The sequence below is a fragment of the Kogia breviceps genome, chromosome 1 (genome assembly GCF_026419965.1).
Source record: "Kogia breviceps isolate mKogBre1 chromosome 1, mKogBre1 haplotype 1, whole genome shotgun sequence".
Classification (NCBI taxonomy): domain Eukaryota; kingdom Metazoa; phylum Chordata; class Mammalia; order Artiodactyla; family Physeteridae; genus Kogia; species Kogia breviceps.
Window position 1 is genome coordinate 183,599,487 of NC_081310.1, and position 18,732 is coordinate 183,618,218.

Consider the following 18,732-nt stretch of genomic DNA (forward strand, 5'->3'; position numbering starts at 1 on the left):
CATGCCTCCTGCCATTCCTGATTAGCTCAACGACATCCGTCATCCACAGCGACAAATGTACTGAGCTCTCACTTTGTGCTGGGCCCTGTCCTGACTACCGTGTTTTAGGTGTGTCATCTCCTTTAACCCTGAAAACAAGCCTACAGGGTAGGTACCGTTATGATTGCCCTTGTGCAGGCGAGAAGACTGGGGTCCAGGGTCCCCAGATCACTAGCAGTGGAGCCGGAAGAAGAAATAGGTCTCCCAGTGCCTCATCCAGTCGTCTTGCAAATGGCTGGGCACTGGGCAGGTCCTGGCTCTGTCGAAAAACTGCCATTTCTCCAATAGACCGATTTAGTGACATCTTCCCATTTTTGTCTTTTCTGAAGGAGAAACCCCATCCTAAATTTCTCTGCCCAGCCTTTGCCTCTGCCCCCGAAGCCGCCTCTTCCAGGCCCTGGGCAGTATGAGATCGTGAACTACAAGGGGCCCCCCAAGCACTTCATCTCCAGTGCATCCTTCGTGTCCAACACCAGCCGGTGGACAGTGGCGCCGTCCCAGCCAGGCCCGCCCGGCCCAGGTCAGAGGATTGCTTTCAGTGATTGTAAAAACCAAACCTGGAATTGTTTGTCATTCCTGGGCCATCAAATACCACTGATTTATAGGCTGTTTGCCAGACAGTTTACAGGGGTTAGAGTGGATCTAGAAGACTTTTCAGCTTGCACTTTCAGAGTATGAAAGGTGGGTTTTTGTGGGGTTTTTGAATTTATTTTTTTAAGGTGAAAGGGCTCTTACAGATGATCCAGGTCAGGGATTTATACCTGAGGACTATGAATGTTTCAAGAGACACAAAGCTGGGCTCCAGGGGGTCTGTGACCCTGAAATTGTCTGCAGATTAGGAGCACGCAGATATTATTTTCTGGGGAAAAGAGCCATAGCTTTTGTCTAAAACGTTCATGTTCTTAAGAATGTTGAGATCGCGGGTCCAGTCTGGCGGGGTCACCTCCCAGATGGGAAAGGCCCGGAGAGCAAGGTGTCGTAGCCCTGCGGAGGGAGAGTGGAGGGCAGAGGCCCAGACTCTCTCCCCTCGACGCCTTGTCTGTCACGAAATAAAACAGGGCTCCACCCGAGCAGCTCCTTCAAGCCATATAGTTAGCCCCGGGATCTGCCGGAGAGCTGATAGTCTGAGGGACTTGTTCCAGTGGGTGGTCCCTGCACCCCACTGCCTACTTGGAGCCCCTAGCTATTTACCACCCCCGACGCTGGCCAGAGTTGACGGCATTGGGGAGTGACAGGTGTGCTGATGGGCTGGTGGCGTGGGAGGGGGAAGGCAGGAGCTGAGGTGGCCGCCAGGCCTGTGAAAGTCAGACTCAGCATCACTAAAGCTCCCACCCTGCGGAGGCAAAGATGACTGAGGCTCAGCGCTGGCCCCCCCGAGGCGCCCCCTTCCCTCCACACACACAGGTGAGTAAAGTGTAAGGTAGGCGGGACAGGGAGAATATCATTCTCGTGGCTCCGTCCTTGGAAACGTAGCGATAAGCCAATAAGACGGCAGAGGTTTGACCTACGGGTCATCTGGTCGGTCCAGGCAGAACTCAGCTTGGTCCCGCAAATGTACGAATGCCCCATGGAGTGGTGGCGCCAGGGCCCCGGAGACCAGCCGGATCCTCGTGTGAGCCTGTTTGGCCCAGTCCTCTAGGAGCTTTCTCCGAGCATCTTCTCCATGCGGGCACCTGGAGTGCAGGTGCAGGCCAGGGCCTGCTGCTGTGATCACCTAGGCCAAGGTGGGCTTCCCTGAGGGCCTCCCAGAGTAAGTAGAAGCAAACATCTGCCTTCTTGGCTTCCAGTGGGCGCAGATCTACCAGGACCCCTCAGCAGCTTCCTGAGGGTGTGCCGGAGGCCGTGCGTGGCCCTCGTGAACAAATCAGCATCAACGCGAGAGTTTCCAGCCACCCCCGGTTGTGGTTCCCAAGCCCCGCCTGGTCCTGGCTGCTACTGTGATGGCTTTCAGTTTTCCCAAAATTTCTGAACTGAATCGAAGCAAAAACCGCATTAAGCTGACACCTTGCTTCTATAAGAGTATTGCTCTATTCATTTCTTTTCAAATTTCCTACAAAACTCTCTTGTAAATTTTCTTCCGTTAAAAAAAGTTAGTGAGTTGAAGAAGGTGGGGAGCTGGAGTTCGAGTCCTGCCTGGGCCAGTTCAGAGCTGGGTGACCCAGGGCCAGCCCCTCCCTCCCCGTCTCCCCACATGTCAGGTGCGGGCGCCGGGGCAGGGGTCCCGCCGGCCTCACCCGCTCCCACGCCGAGTGCCAGGACCTTGAGAATCGGCCTTTTCTCTCTCAACACCGTCTCTCTCTCCTCTCACAGCCACATACAAGCCGGAATTCCCTGGAAAGCAGTCCTTTCTCTACAACGAGGACAAGAAATGGATCCCAGTACTGTAGTCACCTCATCCAAGCTCAAGGAGACCCCCCACGGCCACCAGCTGCCCCCCCAGGCTCCCCGGACGGTCATTCAGAGCGCGCCCATCTCGTGTGTGACGGCTGCTGACTTGGGACGGCCTTGCCCGCTGCCTGGTGTTACAGCTGGCCTGCCGTGCTTGTCCTTGTCCTGAGCTGCCCCCTGGAGCGTGGACCCCCACCCCACGGACCCCAGTGGATTCCTGAGCAGAAGTGAGGAGGAGACAGAGCCCCCTGGGTTACTTGGCCACGTGCCCTCCGGCCTGGCTTGGCCCGCCTCCCCTCAGCCTTCAGAGCTCGTGCAACTCAGGATCCAGGAGGAGGTGGCCGATGGCAGATGCCCCGTCTGGAAGCCTGATGCTGAGCCAGGGCTCTGGGGCCACAGGGTGGGCAGCGCAAGGCCGCGGCCCCGGCACACTCCCATGCTCTGGCCTTGACCGCCAGACTCCTCCCGGAGTTCCAGGAGCCGGGAAGGCCCACAGGCACTGTGACAGGGACCTGAAGGGGTTGCCTGGCCCTCGCCCCCAGCTCAGCCTTCGTGTCTCGCCCTAGGAAGAGCATGGCAGCGTCACTGTGGTCACGTGAGCTCATCACCCACTTTCAGGAGAGGCCTCCGCATCCATTTGTTGGCTCCGCGCACGAAGGGCTGACGTGGGCAGGACCCTCTGGGGCCAGAGCCCTGGGCACAGCGGTTCCGAGGGGCGCCTGCAGGTTCTTACTTTTGCCCGGCCTTTCCCCTTCCCTGGCCTGGTCTCCGTCCCTCCCACCTCGTGCTCAAGTTCAATATGATCTTTAATGGATCCTTTCTGGCCTGCCAGGTCGGTCCCCCTCAGCAAGAGGACGAGATTCTCAAAGAACCAAGAGGAACTGGAGTCAACCACACATCCCCTCCTTCCCCAACTATCCACGTGTCTTGGGCTTTTGTAAGTGGAAGCCTCTTGTGCCGCCTCCCTCCCCTCCGCGTGTCCCTCCCTTGCCCTTGGCTTTCTCCTTTGACTTTCCTCGTGCCTGTTAGTCCAGAACTGGCCGCTGACTGCCTCTCCCTTCAGGGAGGGGCGGGTGAGGAAGAGGGAGGGACAAGGATGGAACAACGGGTCCAGTTAAACAGAGTTCTCATTTCTCACAAAAGCTGGCCTTGTTGTGAACCTCAGATTCGCGCAAGTGCCCCACTGCTTTGGGATGACCGGGAGGCGGCCTGGAGCACGGCGCCAAGAGCGTCCATGGTCTGGACCTAAAGGTGGACATCTTGTGCTGAGTCCGCTCAGGTCCTTAGCTTCTCCTAGAGGTCAAGAGTTGGATCCGAATTTGGAGGTTCAAGGTCAAGCACTTCCGGGGTTGGGTGGGCAAGGCAAGGGAGGAAAACAGGTGAGGCGAGAGGAGGTCCAGGAGCTGAGGATGCTGCCCGTCTAAAGGCCAGCTACCTATTGCCAGATCTGCAGATGTTTCAGAAGAACCTGGGAAATTTTAAAATGTGAAACTTCTTGATTGGAGATGTTAACAACCGTATTTCCATTAAAAATTTTTTGTTCAGGCTAAAGGAAACTCTTCTGCTAACCATCAGTTGTCCACTTCGGCGCTAGAAATTCTGGAAGACCCCTTTAAGGCTGACACTTGAAGCTGCACCTTTCTTTGAACCCAGACTCTTGACAATAGGGCCAGACCTGAAGGCCTTGGCTTTTAGGTCCCTCTGACCCTAGGAGACCTTAGCAGGCCACTGGGCTGGAAGCAGCCAGCCCTGGAATCACCGCAGGCAGAGTCTGGCGGGACTGCGTAGAAAACAAGACAGGCCGCTCCTCCCTGGGGCAGCTGGGCCGAGCACCAGCAGGTGAGGTCTGTCTCTATAGAAACCCCTCCAAGGGGGGTCAGGAAAGCGGAGACTCCGGGAGGAGAATGGCAGGGCTTCTCTTGGCCGGTCGCAATCGGGGTATTCCGTAGAAGACACGGCTGCAGCTGAGGCCCTGAGCTCAGAGGGTCTGTGTGCGTTGTACCCAGCCTCTCTGAAGATGTCATAGGCTGCTCACAGCTCTGTCCAGCCCTGCGGTTCTCAAGCCCCATCTGTATAGTAGGATCACTTCGGGAGCTGTTATAGAGACTGCCCAGGCCCGACCCTCAAAGGTCTGATCTGAGGTAGAGTCTGGGCAGTGGTATCTTAATTAACATTCTTGGTGTGACTGCAAAGTGTCTAGGTAGGGTTAGGATATACGGAGAGTATTTTCTAAAATGTAATGTGCGTGCAAATCACTTGGAGATCTTCTTAAAAGACCTCAGGTGGGGCCCGAGAGTCTACGTGTTTTTTCTTTTTTTTTTTAAATTGAGATATAATTGAAATATAGCATTGTATTAGCTTTAGGTGTGTTTCTAACAAGCTCCCAGGTGGTGTCAGTGCTACTGGTCCATGGACCACACTTAAGAGCAGCAAAGGTCTAGTAAATACACCTGTTTGTGGAACTCTTCATCTGCCCCCCATGTGTTCATCCAACTGCCTGTCAACCTATTTATCCTTCCCTCCCTCCCTCCTCCTTTCTCCTCACTATTTGTCCATTCCCTCACTCCCGAGTTCCTCATCCATCCCTTTCTCCCCTCACTCACTCGCCGTCTACCGCGCAAAGCTACCTGCAGGCAGGGGATGGCAATTCCTCCAGCCACCAGCCGCCTTTGTAGTGACCCCCGTTTGGAAGGGACTTACCTTCACTCCTTTCACCTTTCCACTCTTCGGAGAAGGACAACCCCGGAATGGCTGCTGTCGGGCTCACTAGCTGCCCTTTGCTCCCCGACCTTCTCTGAGGGCAGGGCAGAATTTCCTCAAGCCTTTCAGAGCTCTCTCTTTGCTTGAGGTCCAAATGGCCTTCCTAGCCATAGACGGCCTCATCTGTTGTCTGTTCGCGTGGAGGGGAGAGGAATGGGCCCTGGCATCCTGGCTGGAGGCCGTGGGTGGAGGTGGACGTGGAGCTGCAGGCCCCACTCCTGAGCTCGGCAGCGGGCTTTGCACTGGTCCCCGTAGTTCATAGTTCCCTGTGTGCATTAGCCCAGCCAGGCACTGGCAGGTTGCAAAGGCAGCAAGGCCTGTGGAACGACGGCCATAGAGCAGTGGTTCTCGACCTTGAGTGCCCGTTGTAATCACCTGGGGGGCTTTAAAAGTACTGAGGCCTGGGCCCCAACCCCAGAAATTCTGATTGAATAGCTGCAGGGTGTGGTCTGGGCAGTGGGGATAAAAGCTGCCTAGGTGATTCCCACGTGCCATCAAGGCGGAGAAGATCGCCTTCCTGCTTCTGGCGGCTCTGGAAGGAAACGAACAGACGCGGAACCCCTCTGTGTGCCTGGCCGCGTGCTGATGCTCTGCATACACTCTGCCACTTCACCCTCACGCGGCGCCCAGGGTGACGTGGCAGCGAGGCCCGGGGTGGCCGGAGCAGCTCTGGGTGCGCCATGGCGTCGCTGCAGCAGCACCAGGCAAGCTGTACTGGAGTGAGAGGCCACAGGAAACATCAGTAATCCTGACCCTCATGTCCAAGTTTTGATATTTTATCATGTTTTTTTGGCCTTAATTTCAAAAAGCATTGCATTGGACTGTGATTTAACTTGATTACTGAGCTCTTCGGCTCCCTTAATTTTGCACCTGAGGCTAGGGCCTCACTTACCTGACCTGAGTCCTGGCCACAGGGCCTTGGGAATTAGGACTCTAGACCTCCTGTCAGAGCCGGAAGGTCCTTGGAGACATCCACGGTTTTCATACTTCTTTTTTTTTAAGTTTAGTTCAGACAAAAGTTAATACGAGAAATCTTAGTATGTAAACGAAGGAAAGCAGAGCTGCTGTGACTGAGTCTGGGGAGGATGCCCAAGGGCTGCCTGCTGTCTCCTCCTCCACATTGCAGGGGCCTTTGAGACCCACCAGTGAACCCTGGGGCTCCAAATGTGATAGCTACCTGATGACCCATTCTACAGCTGCGCCCATTTTACAGCCAAAGAAGCTGAGGACTAGAGCTGGTGGTGTGCTGGTAAGCCAGAAGGGACGAGGGAGGGAGGAAGCTCTGATTGGCCATTTGTTTTCTAGGGAAAATAAGGCCTTGATTTGTAGCATTTGTCAGTTCCCGCGGTGTAAACACTCCCTCCAACACACCGACGGGACGTCACTGACCTCAGAGTCGGGGAGAGACGGCTGGATCATCACGTCTGTGAGCGGGTAGGAGCCGGCAACAGGCAAAGTGAGCTGGTCGAGAGCATGGGGGCAGACTGGCAGGAGAGCGTGGTCGCACGGCTCCCGGCCCCGGGCTCTGCCCACTACCCCGGCTGTGAGGTCCCTGGAAAGGGCATCCTGGGACTTCTTCATCTCCAGGGTCAGTGTTCCTGACGTCATAACGTTCAGCCTGTGGAACCACACAGGACAGGCCACACAGGACAGGCTGGGCATCAGGACCCGGCCACCTTCCATGGTGGGACCTCTGCTTCACCAGGGCCCAGCACTTACTAGCACCCTTCAAGTTCGAGGCAAACCACTTACAGGATAGAGAAGGAGAGAGGACTTGTTTACTTTCACCCTCTCCTTCTGGAAGACTTTCACAAAAGGAACTAGTGTAGCATTTGAAGTAATACATACGTAGAATTTTATTACTAAATACCATACGAGTATACAAAATGCATAACTGAATAACAGCTAAAAAAATAATCCAAGAAATGTGAAATACACATTTTTTGAAATGATAAAAATGTATCCATGAAAAATATAAAATGTTGCATATATATACAATATATACTTATATATATATAAAACATAAATGAAAATTGTAAATAGGAAATGTATACAGTAGGGAGCAGGCATGGCGGTCGTTTTACACCGAGGCCACTTTGTCCCAGCCAGTCGGCTCTGACTGCTGTCTAGTGCTGAGGAAGCCCATCCACGAGGGGAGTAGATCCACTACAGTGTCTTTTAAAAGTCATTTGCACTGAAAATCCAGTGTTTTCAAGTTAACTAACTGACCAAAGGGTGAGGATTCCTTGGTCTGAAGTTGATGAAAGAGTCGAGAACGGGAAGAGTCAAGTCAGCCTGGGGAGACGGGGTCCACTTCCCCCATCCGAACGGCAGCCCGCGGGAAGGGGGCTGTAGAGAAGGTCTTCCGAGGAGGAAACAGCCGACTGGGCTTGTTAACCAACATGACACTGTCTCTGGCTGGGCAGGCCCTGGCCGGCAGTTCCGAGAATAGATTCAAGCACGAGATGAGGGTTCGGACCAGGACACCTCCCAGGGCCCTGCCTGGCCTTGACGTCTGTGGGTCTGTAACTTGAGGGCCTCTTCCCTCAGGGAAGGCATTCAAGTAACAGCGCTGAGGCACGCGGAGAGGTGGCGTGCGGCGCGGGGCCACTTCCCAGCTGGCTCCTCGCCTGGAGTCCACTTCAGGAGGTCTGAGGCTGTGGACGCTCAGGGCTCACAGCTCCTTAAGGATGATCTGAATCTTGCCGTCAAGCTCCCCCATGTCCAGCAGGAAGGCGACGTGGTTGCTGTAATGCTGGATGATGTTGTTGTCCATGTTGACCAAGATTCTGGAAGAGAGGAGAAGGTGTGCATACAATGAGCTGGGCCCCTTGTTTACAGGGCCTCTGAGTAAAGGGGGACAGTAATGGTTACTACCTTTCGGGCGCCCCCGGCACTTCAGGCACCTCTTGGACTTTCTCTCTGACCCTCATAACAACCCACAAGGTAGGCACTCACTGTCCCACTTTACAGGGGAGGACACAATTCCCCAGTGGCCGAGCCCAGGCCTGCTGGCAGCCACGCCCACCTACTGCACCAGATTGCCTCTCCTCACACACACGAGTGTGGACACTTTTGAGCAACCAGCACAGTGCGCCTCAGTCACCGGGCCAGACTGAGCACTCGGACGCGGAGTGTGAGTTCAAGTGCAGGAGGCGTGGCGGGTGGACCCGTGACGTTTGGGTTCAGCAGGTGGCTGCGATGTGTCACTCAGATGTGCCCGCCTGATCCACAAGCAGGTGCCACGCAAGGCCCCCTCAGTTTCACCTCAGGAAGCTGAAATCTCAGGGATGGCATCATGGACTTGAGGGGCTCGGCTGTCTCTCCCCCCACAGTCTTCAGGCAAGGACCTGGGCCAACCTGAGAGGGACAGAGCCTCCGTGGGTGTGGCCCTCTGCAGAGGGTCAAAGCCATAGTGTAGCCAAGGGCACCCCTCTAGGAGCTGCCTCCCCAGTGAAGGACCCACCGGGCTGTGACCTGACCTGAGTACAGCAACTTCCTCTTTGTAATGGGGGCGGGTGTTTTCCTCCATCCACCCCTCCATCCACTTCACCAGCATCTGCTGAGCTCTCTCCATGTTCAAGACCTTGCTCCAAACAAAAACAAGGGCCACATAGAGATCCTAGGTCCCGCCCTCCAGGAGTTTTGAATCTACTAGGGCCCGGGAGAATGGTTCCTTATAACTGTATTACCCCAGTTCATAGATGGGGTAGCTGAGCAAAGTCATTTGCCTGGGATCACACAGTTAAGAGATGGCAGAACTGGAATTTGAATCTGGACTCTTGTCTCTTTCCACTGCATCATTTTTTCAGAAAAACAGCAACAACAACAAAACCCCAAACCCTATAATTATAAGTTAGGAAGTGGCATATACAAGGAAGGCAAAATCCAGGGCTGGGGGAGAGTTCAAGATAATGCAAGATTATTTAAGCGGGACAGGAGGGAGGGTGGTGAGAATCCCAGACTACTACTCCTGGCAGGTAGCCAGCCGTCTGCTTTCCCCAGGGACCCCAGGAGAGGCAGTGGCTTTGTGCCCCGACCCCAAATCCCCCAGATCAGTAGGTGTAATGGAGACAGCAGTAGGCTGAAGCCTACGGCCCATGTCCAGTTGTCTCTACAGTAGCATCAAGCATCTGCTGCTTTCTGGAAGGAGGTCTGGACTCAGGCTCCGAGGCCTGGGTTCTGACTGCCAGCATCTAATGATAAGATCCTGCTTCCTTGGGTCCTGTGTGCAGTTCCTTCATTTCACAGAGGGATCTTTGTCTGGGAGCTGCCGGCTGGGAACAGAGCAGAGGAGACCAGGGCTGGGGCAGAGGGGTGGGCGCTTTGTCAGTGCTGGTGCTTGTTAGTCTCCTATAGTGGCATTTACTGAGTGCTTCAGGTGCCAGGCACTAAGCGCCCTACGTGCACTAACTTGAAGGCCTACTCTCGGGCAGGGCCTCCCCGAAGGCCCAGAGCGCATGCCCGCGCACAGGGGGATCCCAGACAGGCCCACAGACCCTGTCCTCTCAGAGGTCAATGACAACCGGGCCCTAGAGGCAGAGGCTTGTCAGGAACCGCTGTCCCAGAATGTGGGCCTCCTGTCACTTGCCAGCTTCTGGCTGTCTTCTGTCCTAGTTCGCATAGAACCCCTGGCCAGCCGCCAGCAAAAACAATGTATTTGTTAATCTTTCAAGCACACTCAGCGGTGCTTGTAAAGCTGATTATATCTACCTTTGTCCAGAGGACTTTCTGGAGGGTTCTGTGAAAAGAAACGAGGCCAGTGATTACAACTTCCTATCCCTCAGATGAGGGAAGCAGCAAATGAGCCTGCCTCTGCTCTCCCAACAGCGTTTGGGGGTTCTTCTCATTTAGGCATCGCAGACAATCCTAGGCCTGAAGTTGCATAGGTGGGGTGTGTATGGGGTGTGGGTGCCTCTGAAGGGCCGCTGGGTGATGCCCTGGGCTATGGAGCTGGGCAAATATAAATCTGCTGGCCTGGCCACAGCCTTTATTTGCACATTGCTTAGCGGTTAAGGGAACAAGCAGGAGGCAAGATAAAATAGTGGGTGCATGCATGGGTTTCAGACAGGCCATGATTCCTCCTGCCAGGCACTAACTCTGTAACCCTGGGACTATCCCGAACCCCAGTTTCCTCATCTGTAGAAATAATCACACCAAATTCAAATGGTCAACGAGATGATGCTTGGGAGTTACTTAACCCAGCACTTGGCATGTAGGAAGTGCTCCACAGATGGAAGTTATTATAATTATAGTTGAAATATCTGGCTGGGGCTTAAGGGAAAGACTTGCAACTCAGCCAGTGGGGCTATGGGGCATCTCTGTACGCAATCATACACAGGGCATTTCGCAGCCCCTCGGCGCAGCCTGAGGTGGGATCTGTAAGAGAGGACGGCGATGGCAGGCGGGGTGGCAGCCAGTGGGTGTGGACATTGGCACCAAAGGGGAAGTGGGGCTGGGCTTGTCTGGGCAAAGCAGAGCCTGCCCTCCGCTATGAGATGGATTCCGCTCCACAGAGCATGTGAGCTCCAGTTCCCAGTTTGAAACCGAAACTTGGAAGGAAAAAAATACACAAAGAACCCTAGACATTCATACAACCAAAACCAAACGATCCTTTCCCAGGGGCTGCAGGGCTGCACACCTTCCCCCCACCGCCGGCCCTTCTGGGAGGCTGGGTGGGAGCCAAAGGGGAGGGAAGGAGGCCCGTCTGTGAGGAAGGAGGTGGCCCCTGGGCCTGACTGGATGGGCCCTCAGCTTGAGTACAAAACATGCCTCACTTTGCAGTCCCCTGAGAGAAGAGCCACAGACAGTAGCCACAGGGCAAAGCCTGAGCACCTTCCAGGAAAAGCCACGAAGACTAGCGGGAGATAGGCTTCCGGAGCTGGAGGACCAGGCCGAGCTGTGCGGGGGCGGGGAGGGGCTAGGGGTGTTTCCCGGGGCCCTAGTCCAGGGTCCTCCAGGCAGGGAATGGCAGTCACGACTCCTCACTGCACAGGGGCCCCCACGCTGGCCGTCACCACGTGGCCCCCCCAACTCCAGCCCCCCATGCCACCCCTGCCAAGGAGAGATCTCCTGGGCAGAGAGCAAAGGCTACTGTGGTCCCTAGCACTAATCCTGTGGAGCCCGTGGCAGGTGGCGGTCACCGCCCGGCCCCCTGGAAGGTAAAGCCTGACTCCCTCCTGCCTCACCCAGACTTGAAGATGGAGGAGGCCTGTGCAGCATCCCTGGCTGGGCTCCCTCAAAATGACGTCCGGTCACAACTCCCTTCGCAGACTCATCGCCAGCCATTTCTTTCTCGGACCCTCTGACTCAGCCGGTAGCAACTTTGCTGGGCCCTTCTGCTTCTGTGTCTTTACTCCACCGCTCCTGCCCCTCTGAACACTGCTTCTCACCTCTGAGCCTCAACTTGCCTATCTGTAAAATGTGTGTAATGGTACCGACCCCATGGCACGGCCGTGAGGGTTAAATGCGACCAGCTCGGCCTGGCACGTGGCCACAGTAGGTGGTTAAGTGATGATAGTCACTGTCATCATTGCCATTATGGTCAAATGACTTGGTTCCCTTGGTTACTTCTGACATGTGGCCCTGTGCCTCCCTCTCCCCCTGAGGAGGTGGTGTATGAAGACCCTCGCTTCTGTCTCCCACTCCTTTCCTTCCCAACAGTGATCAGTGTCTGGTCTCCGCAGGTACAGAGAGAGACTGACAGGGCGCTCTCCACCCCAACTCCACATCGCCTCTACCTCTCCACAAAGCCAAGTACAAACACATATACGCTACCAAACGGAGAATAGCTAGCTAGTGGGAAGCAGCCGCATAGCACAGGGAGATCAGCTCGGGGCTTTGTGACCACCTGGAGGGGTGGGATAGGGAGGGTAGGAGGGAGGGAGACGCAAGAGGGAGGAGATATGGGGACGTATGTATATGTATAACTGATTCAGTTTGTTATAAAGCAGAAACTAACACACCACTGTAAAGCAATTATACTCCAATAAAGATGTTAAAACAAAACAAAACACAGCTCAGCTCCAGGCAGCAGGCCTCTACCAGGCAGGGCGAACCTGTTGGGAGCTCCCTGAGCCAACGTTTTAGAAGGAAAGGGGCAGGGTGGGGGAGTGAGGGGGGGGAGCTGTGCTGGGCACTTACCCCCGCTTGCATTTCTTGTAGACTTTGTAAATGTTCTCCTCAGGGAACCCATACTTCTCAGAGATCTGGAAGAGGATGACAGGAGATTCACCATCTGTTGCCAAAACTGGGTTTATACCAGTCTTTTCTATCATGACTTTTAATTTCCTGATTATAAAAGTAATATATACCCATACTGTAGAAAAATACAGTGAAGAAAATGATAACTCATCCATAATCCTGTATCCCAGAGATAAACACTAATAACATCCGAGTGTATTCCTTCCTGCCTTTTGGCCATGTACACGGGTATTTTTATGTCCCACGTAGATAGTTTTACTTATCATTGTATGTTATAAGCCTTCCCATATCACAACAAACTCTTGACCAACAGCACGTTTAGTGGTTGTAAACGATTCCAAAGGTCATCTGCCATTTCCCTCAGTCCTTGCCAATCGTCAGACATTTGGATTGCTCCAGTGCTGAGGGCTCCCCACTCACCAGCTAGCTGACCAGCTGTGCAGACCACTCGTGGAGATGGAAATGGTGCCTAGATCATAGGGTTGTTGACAGATTTAAATGAATTGGTCTATGTCAAACACTTAGGACAGTTCCTGGTATGTACTAAATAAATGTCAGTACTCAAATAAATGGTCATTATTACTTCAGAAGTGGTGCAACAGAGATGCTCTTGTCCTATTGTGAGGGGTGGGGAGGGGTGGATAACCCAAACACCCTTTCTAGCAGGAATTATTTACCCCATTTGATGGGTGAGGATGCTGAACTTGAAGAAGATAAGGTATGCACCCAAGGCCTAGCCTAGAACCCAGATTTCCTGTCCCCATCACATCCCAGAACATCGGAGCTTAGTCTACAAGTGAGGAAATTGCAGCTCAGAGGCCTCAGCAACGTGGCTGAGCTCACACAGTCAGCCCATTTCTCCCCAGACCTCCTGAAGTCTCCTGTGGGGCAGACAGAACTGGTCCGGTCCCAGTTCCACCACCTGGGGTTGCAGAACTCTGAACAAGTCACCTTACTTCAGGGAGCCTCAGTTTCCTCATTTGTAAAATGGGTGTCATGATGGGATGTACACACAGGTGGTTCTGCACAGGAATTGAGACGGTTATGTCAAGGGCCCGGCCCAGCGCCATCCCTGCGGAAAGCTCGGTCAAATGCTGCTGGTTAGTACTAGTGGCTGCCTTGGAGCTGCAGGGAACCGCAGACAACAAGCTTCAGGTTGAGGTTGTCTTCTCTGGGCCTTTCAGGAAGAGGAGCCGATTCAGCTCCTCAACTGGTCTCTGCCTTGACAGAGATCTCGCCAGGCAAGAAAAGTTCTTAGACTACTTATCTTAATGGCAGGCAATGTGGCTAGAGGCTATCAGGAAGATCTCAAGTCAGTCTAAGCAAGAATTTAGGAGCTTTCTAACTATATGCTGTACAAAGACAACTGCTCTGTATGGCTGCCCCATAAGCGATGAGCTCTCCATCCCTGAAGTATGCAAGTCAAGAGCGGGCACCCACTTGGAAGAGCTACTGAGGAGAGAGCTCGGGCACCAGATGGGGAGCTGACCCTTTAAGGTACTGTCCAACCCAAAGATTCTGAGTCTATATTCTAGTGACATTAATGGCCTTTTGTGAGCCCAACTTCCTGGGGCTGGTGCCAAGCAGGGCTGATGCTATGTGAAGAGAACAGGATAACATAGCCGAGTGGAGAGAGCTTGGGCTGGAACCTCAGCTCTGTCACTTCTAGTTACCTTGGCAAGTCACCTGACCTCTGGGAGGCTATTTCCTTATGGGAAATGAGGAGATCATTAATAGTACCCACTTTTCAGAGTTTTCAAGAGAATATGGTGAGCTAGCAAATGCAGCATGCCTGACAAGATGCATGACACATAGTGGGTCTTCAATAAAAGGTAGCTATGTTATCACTTGATTCATTTTCCCTTCCCCAACCTGACATCTTAGAACCATCTGGATTTTCTGTGTGGTTCGACCTTGAAACAGCTGGCCCTGGCGGAGGCTGTGTTTGCTCAATTTTTAGCTGAACCACAAAGCTGCTGTGGATTTTGTTCAGGGCTGTTTCACCTGCTCTCTGGCGGTTTGGGGGGTTGGGGAAGGTCTCCTTGCCCAGACACCACCTTCAGCTGCCCCAGCCAGCGCCGCCCCCCCCCCCAGTCCAACCACAAACTGGAGGAATGAGGCCCTCTGGGAAAGAAAAAAGGGTATCTCTGGGGCCTGGCCTTTTGGGGTTTCATTCCCATTAAAATAGAAACAGGTTTGCAAAGCCAACAAAAAGCTCTGGCCTGTCAGACAGCAGCCATCAGATTAAGGAGGATTTATGGTGTGTGCGACTCCCAGGGTGGAGCCCGGGTTCTGGCTGGGAGATAACATCTCAGAGGCACACCTCCACCAGCAGGGCCCCAGAGGCGCCCTCAGATGGGTGGGACGGATGGGCCGCCAGAAAGCCAGCGTTCCAGCATATTCCTTTCCAGAGTCTTCCTGTGGGAAATCGGAACTATATGGCGAGAAGAGTCGGGGGAGATGGGAGTGCAGAGAGGGCCGTGGCCAGGGGAGGGCGGGGTCCACAAGGCCTCTTACCGCACTCCTCAGGCCCTTCAGGTCCGGGGTCTTCAACATGAGGGCGTCAAACACTTCCTCAGTCTCTCTCCGCACGTACAACAGCACTGAGAAGCAAAGGGGTGGCTTTTAGTGGCGCAAGGGAACATCTAGGGGTGGGAGAATCTTAAAAAATATTATTTGTAACCTAGATTGATTTCCGCAAAAAGAGCAGACCCTTGCAGAGGGTCTGTGCCCAGCTGGGAATCAGCCCGCCTGGCTCTGCAGGTCCCACACACTTGCTCAGACTTTGCTGATGTTGGGGGTTTTGAATCCCTGCTCTGCCGCCTGCCAGCACTGTGACCCTGAAGAAGTTCTTTTAAGATCATTGAGCCTCATTTTTTCCAGATGGAAAATGGGGGCAGCTCCGCCATTTCACAGAGTTGTTGTGGGCAGTATTGCTATAACACCAAGTGGGGTGCAAGGCTCAGTTCCAGGTTGCTGGAAGCTTTTGATCTTGCTTGCTGGCTGGTTTCTTCCCGATGGTCAGCTACAGCACCCCTCTCTCAGGAAGTCACAGACTTACTGTGTCAAAGACAGAAAGCCAGGTACTGAAAACCCACCCCACTTGCTACCCCCATCAGAGAAAGTGGGGAGGACCTGCACAACATCATGAGCCTGTTGCCTTACCAGCTGCCCCAGGACGCCCACGTTCAAACAAGATCAGAGGCAGAAGCCCCCCAGCTCCGCGGTTGTCTCTCCAGGCACCCTGGATGCCCCCCTTACCTGCTCCACCCCCTCACTCAAATCCTGGCCCAGCCCCAGACTCCAGGGAGTAAAGCAGCCCCTCGTGCTCTCCCCGCTGGGGTGGGCGCTGCCCTGGCTGCCTGGATCAGAATCAGTCTGAGGCTTTGGGGAGGCCTCATGGGGGGCTGGGGGTGGGACCAGAGGACAGATGGGGTGGGAGTGAGGCTACCTCTCTGTAGATCATCTTCCTTGGCCTGTTTGGAGGGCAGAGGCTCAAACTCCTCGGTGAAGGGTGAGCAGGTGCGCTTCAGAGGCAGCCTGTGGGGATGGCAGGGAGAGGCCTGTGAGGAACCCAGAGTCTGAGGGGCCCCAGAGGTGAAGCAGAGCCTATGAGGGTGGGCACAGAGCAGTGGGACAGAGGTTGCAGGAGCAGGTTCTGCAGCTGGACTGCATGGGTTTAAATCCCAGCCCTGCCCCTCTCTAGCAGGGTGACAGCCCCTCAGTGTCCCCATCTACAGCAGGGTGCTGCATAAAGTTGTGAGGCTGAAGGAGATAATGCACACTGCTTTTAGAACAGTGTGACACACAGCAGACCCTCCATAAATATGGACTATCGTTTCATCATCAATATTATTCTTTTTTGAAAGAACCAAGTTGGACGTGAGTCAGTGGGAGGAGGGAGGCTTGTGGATTTTAGAGTGAGTCAGACTTAGCTTCCAGCATGCCTCTGCTTCCTAAAAGCTGTGTGACCGTGGGCAAGTCATTTCACCTCCTCTGAGACTCAGTTTCCTCATCTATAAAGCAGAGCAATAACCCCTGCTTGCCTGACTCACTGAAGCTGTTGTGAGGTAATAAGTGACATAATTTGGTACATAATTTGGTGTGAAAGAACTTATGAAAAGTACTTCTTGTTTATAAGGAGGAGACTGATATCAACAATACATGAACTTCATAAAGTGCTTTCCCATTTACAAAGATTCGATTACATTCCGCTTCTCATATCTGCCTCATCCTCATGAGGCCGTGTTCCTCCTTTGACAGATTTCTAGCTGGGGCTCGAAGAGGTGAAGGGACCGTGGCTGACAGAGGCAATGACGTGGAGGTCCATCCTGGGCTGAAGGGCCAAGGGGCCCTGGCCACCCCCCTTGGCCTCTTGGAGTCTGGTGGGTGTGGGGGAGGGGACACGGGGTTGATTCCCCTAAGTCCTCCCATACAGCTCCCCTCCTTACTCTCCGAATCTGTACCACCATCTCAGAGGCTTTCTCTTTCCCATTTTACAAGCAGGTGTCTCGCCAAAGATTCTCCAACTTTTCAAATAAAACAAACCCATAAAAACTCAGGCAATTTCAGTGAGAAAGGAGCATGCGTCTAGCTTGGGGGTTGGGGGCAGAGTCTCAAGGCTGCTTCCTCCAGGCCCAGCCTCTGGCTTGGGGGACAGCAAAGGGAAGGGCAGGCTGGGAGCTTACGAGCAGTAAAGGGGGGACAGGCAGGGAGGTGAGGCCCTTGGCTGCTTCTTTCCGTACCTGTTGGAGGTGCTGTGTCCTGCTGAGGGCACTGCCTGCAATGAAGAGAAAGACATTTTCCAGCACATACAGGAAGATGAGAGTGCCCTCGGCTGCTGGAGGCTTTCTGGGATGAACGGTCTTTGTGGGGAGATACGGGGGATGCAGTTTCAATGGCTTTCTAGCTCATTCTGCTCAGATGTGTCCCCTCAAGTGAGCTGAGACCTTGAGTTGAAAGGAAGTCCCAAGCCCCAGTTGGGTGAGTCAGGACTCAGTGAACACACGAGGTGCTAAGGAAAGGTGGCAGGATCAGTGAGTGCCATCTGAGCCCCAGCATGCCCAGAAGGGCTGGAACTGCAGACTGTCCTGCAGCTGGTAACTAGGTAGTTGGAGCTGGGGCAAAAAGTGGAAGAGGAAGAGGCGGTCTTTTTGAACCCTCATGTGTGCCTGGCTCTGTACTACGTGGTGCAGCCATTGCCAGTCCTACGAGGTAGGACACCCAGGCCCCGAGGGGGCAGAGTCGCCGGGGTCACACACCACGGGAGGCCGGACTGTGAGTCAGAATCAGGCTTTCTCCTCCTCCGGCTCCCCTGGTCCCCTCTCTCAGGCTCACAGGTACGAGCACGGTGCCCCACTTCTTCCTCCCACAGGGGAGCTTTGAGACCAAGTGGTCATCTCCCTCCTGGAGGCCTCTGGTTGCGGAGAGAGAGTGAGTTAATGCAGCCTCCTGCGCTATGGGGGGCCACAGAACTACTTCAGGGCAGTGAAGGGGCTGCGGCAGACATAGAGAAGGCTTTGAATGTGTGCCAGGGCTGACCTCAGGACTGGCTGCTCTTTCAGCACCGTAATCTATCTTATTGTTTGAAGTCACTGCACTGAACACATCTGTACACCGAGGGCCATTTCTGCAAACATTCCCACCTAAACGGTGGGAGCTCAGTGGAAGGCAACAGTCAGATTGTTTAATATGGAAGCAAACTCACAGACTGGCTCTGGGGTCTTGATTCTGCCATGGACTTGTTGAGTGACCTTGCCTGGAAAATGGGAATAACAGTCTCTACCTCAAAGGATGGCTGGGCTGGGCTGGGCTGCCCAGGTGAGGTGAGGGGGAAACGAGACAATGCAGCAAAAGGCTGGGCCCAGCACCGCCGGCCGGTCAAGGTGGTTGGTAAATGGCTCCCTGTGTTGAGAGGTGGTGTAACTCATGGTAATGGGCACTGTTTCTGAAGCCAGGTTGCCTGGGTCCCAATCCTGGCTCTGCCACGTCCTATGTAATTTTGGTCTCAAAGCCTCAATTTCCATGCCATGAAATCCAGGGAGAATCATACTATCAACTTCACAGGGAGGTAGTGAGGGCTAAAGGAGACAATGCACGGAAAGCACTTAGAACAGCGCCTGGAGTAAAGTGCACGCTCACAAGTATTGCTGTGACGATTATTATCCATCCAGGTTTGACGCGGCTACAGTCTAACCTGGGACTCAGATATTAGAAACCTGCCCTGTGTGTGCTCCAGGAGTGAACATTTCAATGGGTATGAAGTCCATTTCTTTATTAACATTCTTCTCTTCAGTAGAAAAGGTCACTGAAGTTATATGACCATATATACATACTTTTAGT

General features: G+C 53.9%; 2 protein-coding genes across 3 annotated transcripts in view; one reads left to right on the forward strand and one right to left on the reverse strand.

Annotated features, from left to right (window-relative positions):
* STPG1 (sperm tail PG-rich repeat containing 1) overlaps positions 1–4,789 on the forward strand; it is a 52,991-nt gene extending 48,202 nt beyond the window's left edge. Inside the window, exons 9-10 of one of the 2 annotated variants that reach the window (XM_059065647.2) lie at positions 369–559; positions 2,350–4,789. In XM_059065647.2, coding sequence (XP_058921630.1) covers positions 369–559; positions 2,350–2,426 — 268 coding nt within the window. In that variant the 3' untranslated portion in view covers positions 2,427–4,789. Of the gene's footprint in view, positions 1–368; positions 718–2,349 lie in introns of those variants that run through there. The other variant, XM_067014810.1, reaches the window with a different exon arrangement.
* Positions 4,790–7,021: 2,232 nt separating this feature from the next.
* GRHL3 (grainyhead like transcription factor 3) overlaps positions 7,022–18,732 on the reverse strand; it is a 34,056-nt gene continuing 22,345 nt past the window's right edge. The window contains exons 12-16 of the mRNA XM_059065596.2: positions 17,136–17,170; positions 15,842–15,930; positions 14,908–14,993; positions 12,331–12,395; positions 7,022–7,976 (exon numbers count right to left, since the gene is read on the reverse strand). Coding sequence (XP_058921579.1) covers positions 7,862–7,976; positions 12,331–12,395; positions 14,908–14,993; positions 15,842–15,930; positions 17,136–17,170 — 390 coding nt within the window. The 3' untranslated portion in view covers positions 7,022–7,861. The remainder of the gene's footprint in view (positions 7,977–12,330; positions 12,396–14,907; positions 14,994–15,841; positions 15,931–17,135; positions 17,171–18,732) is intronic.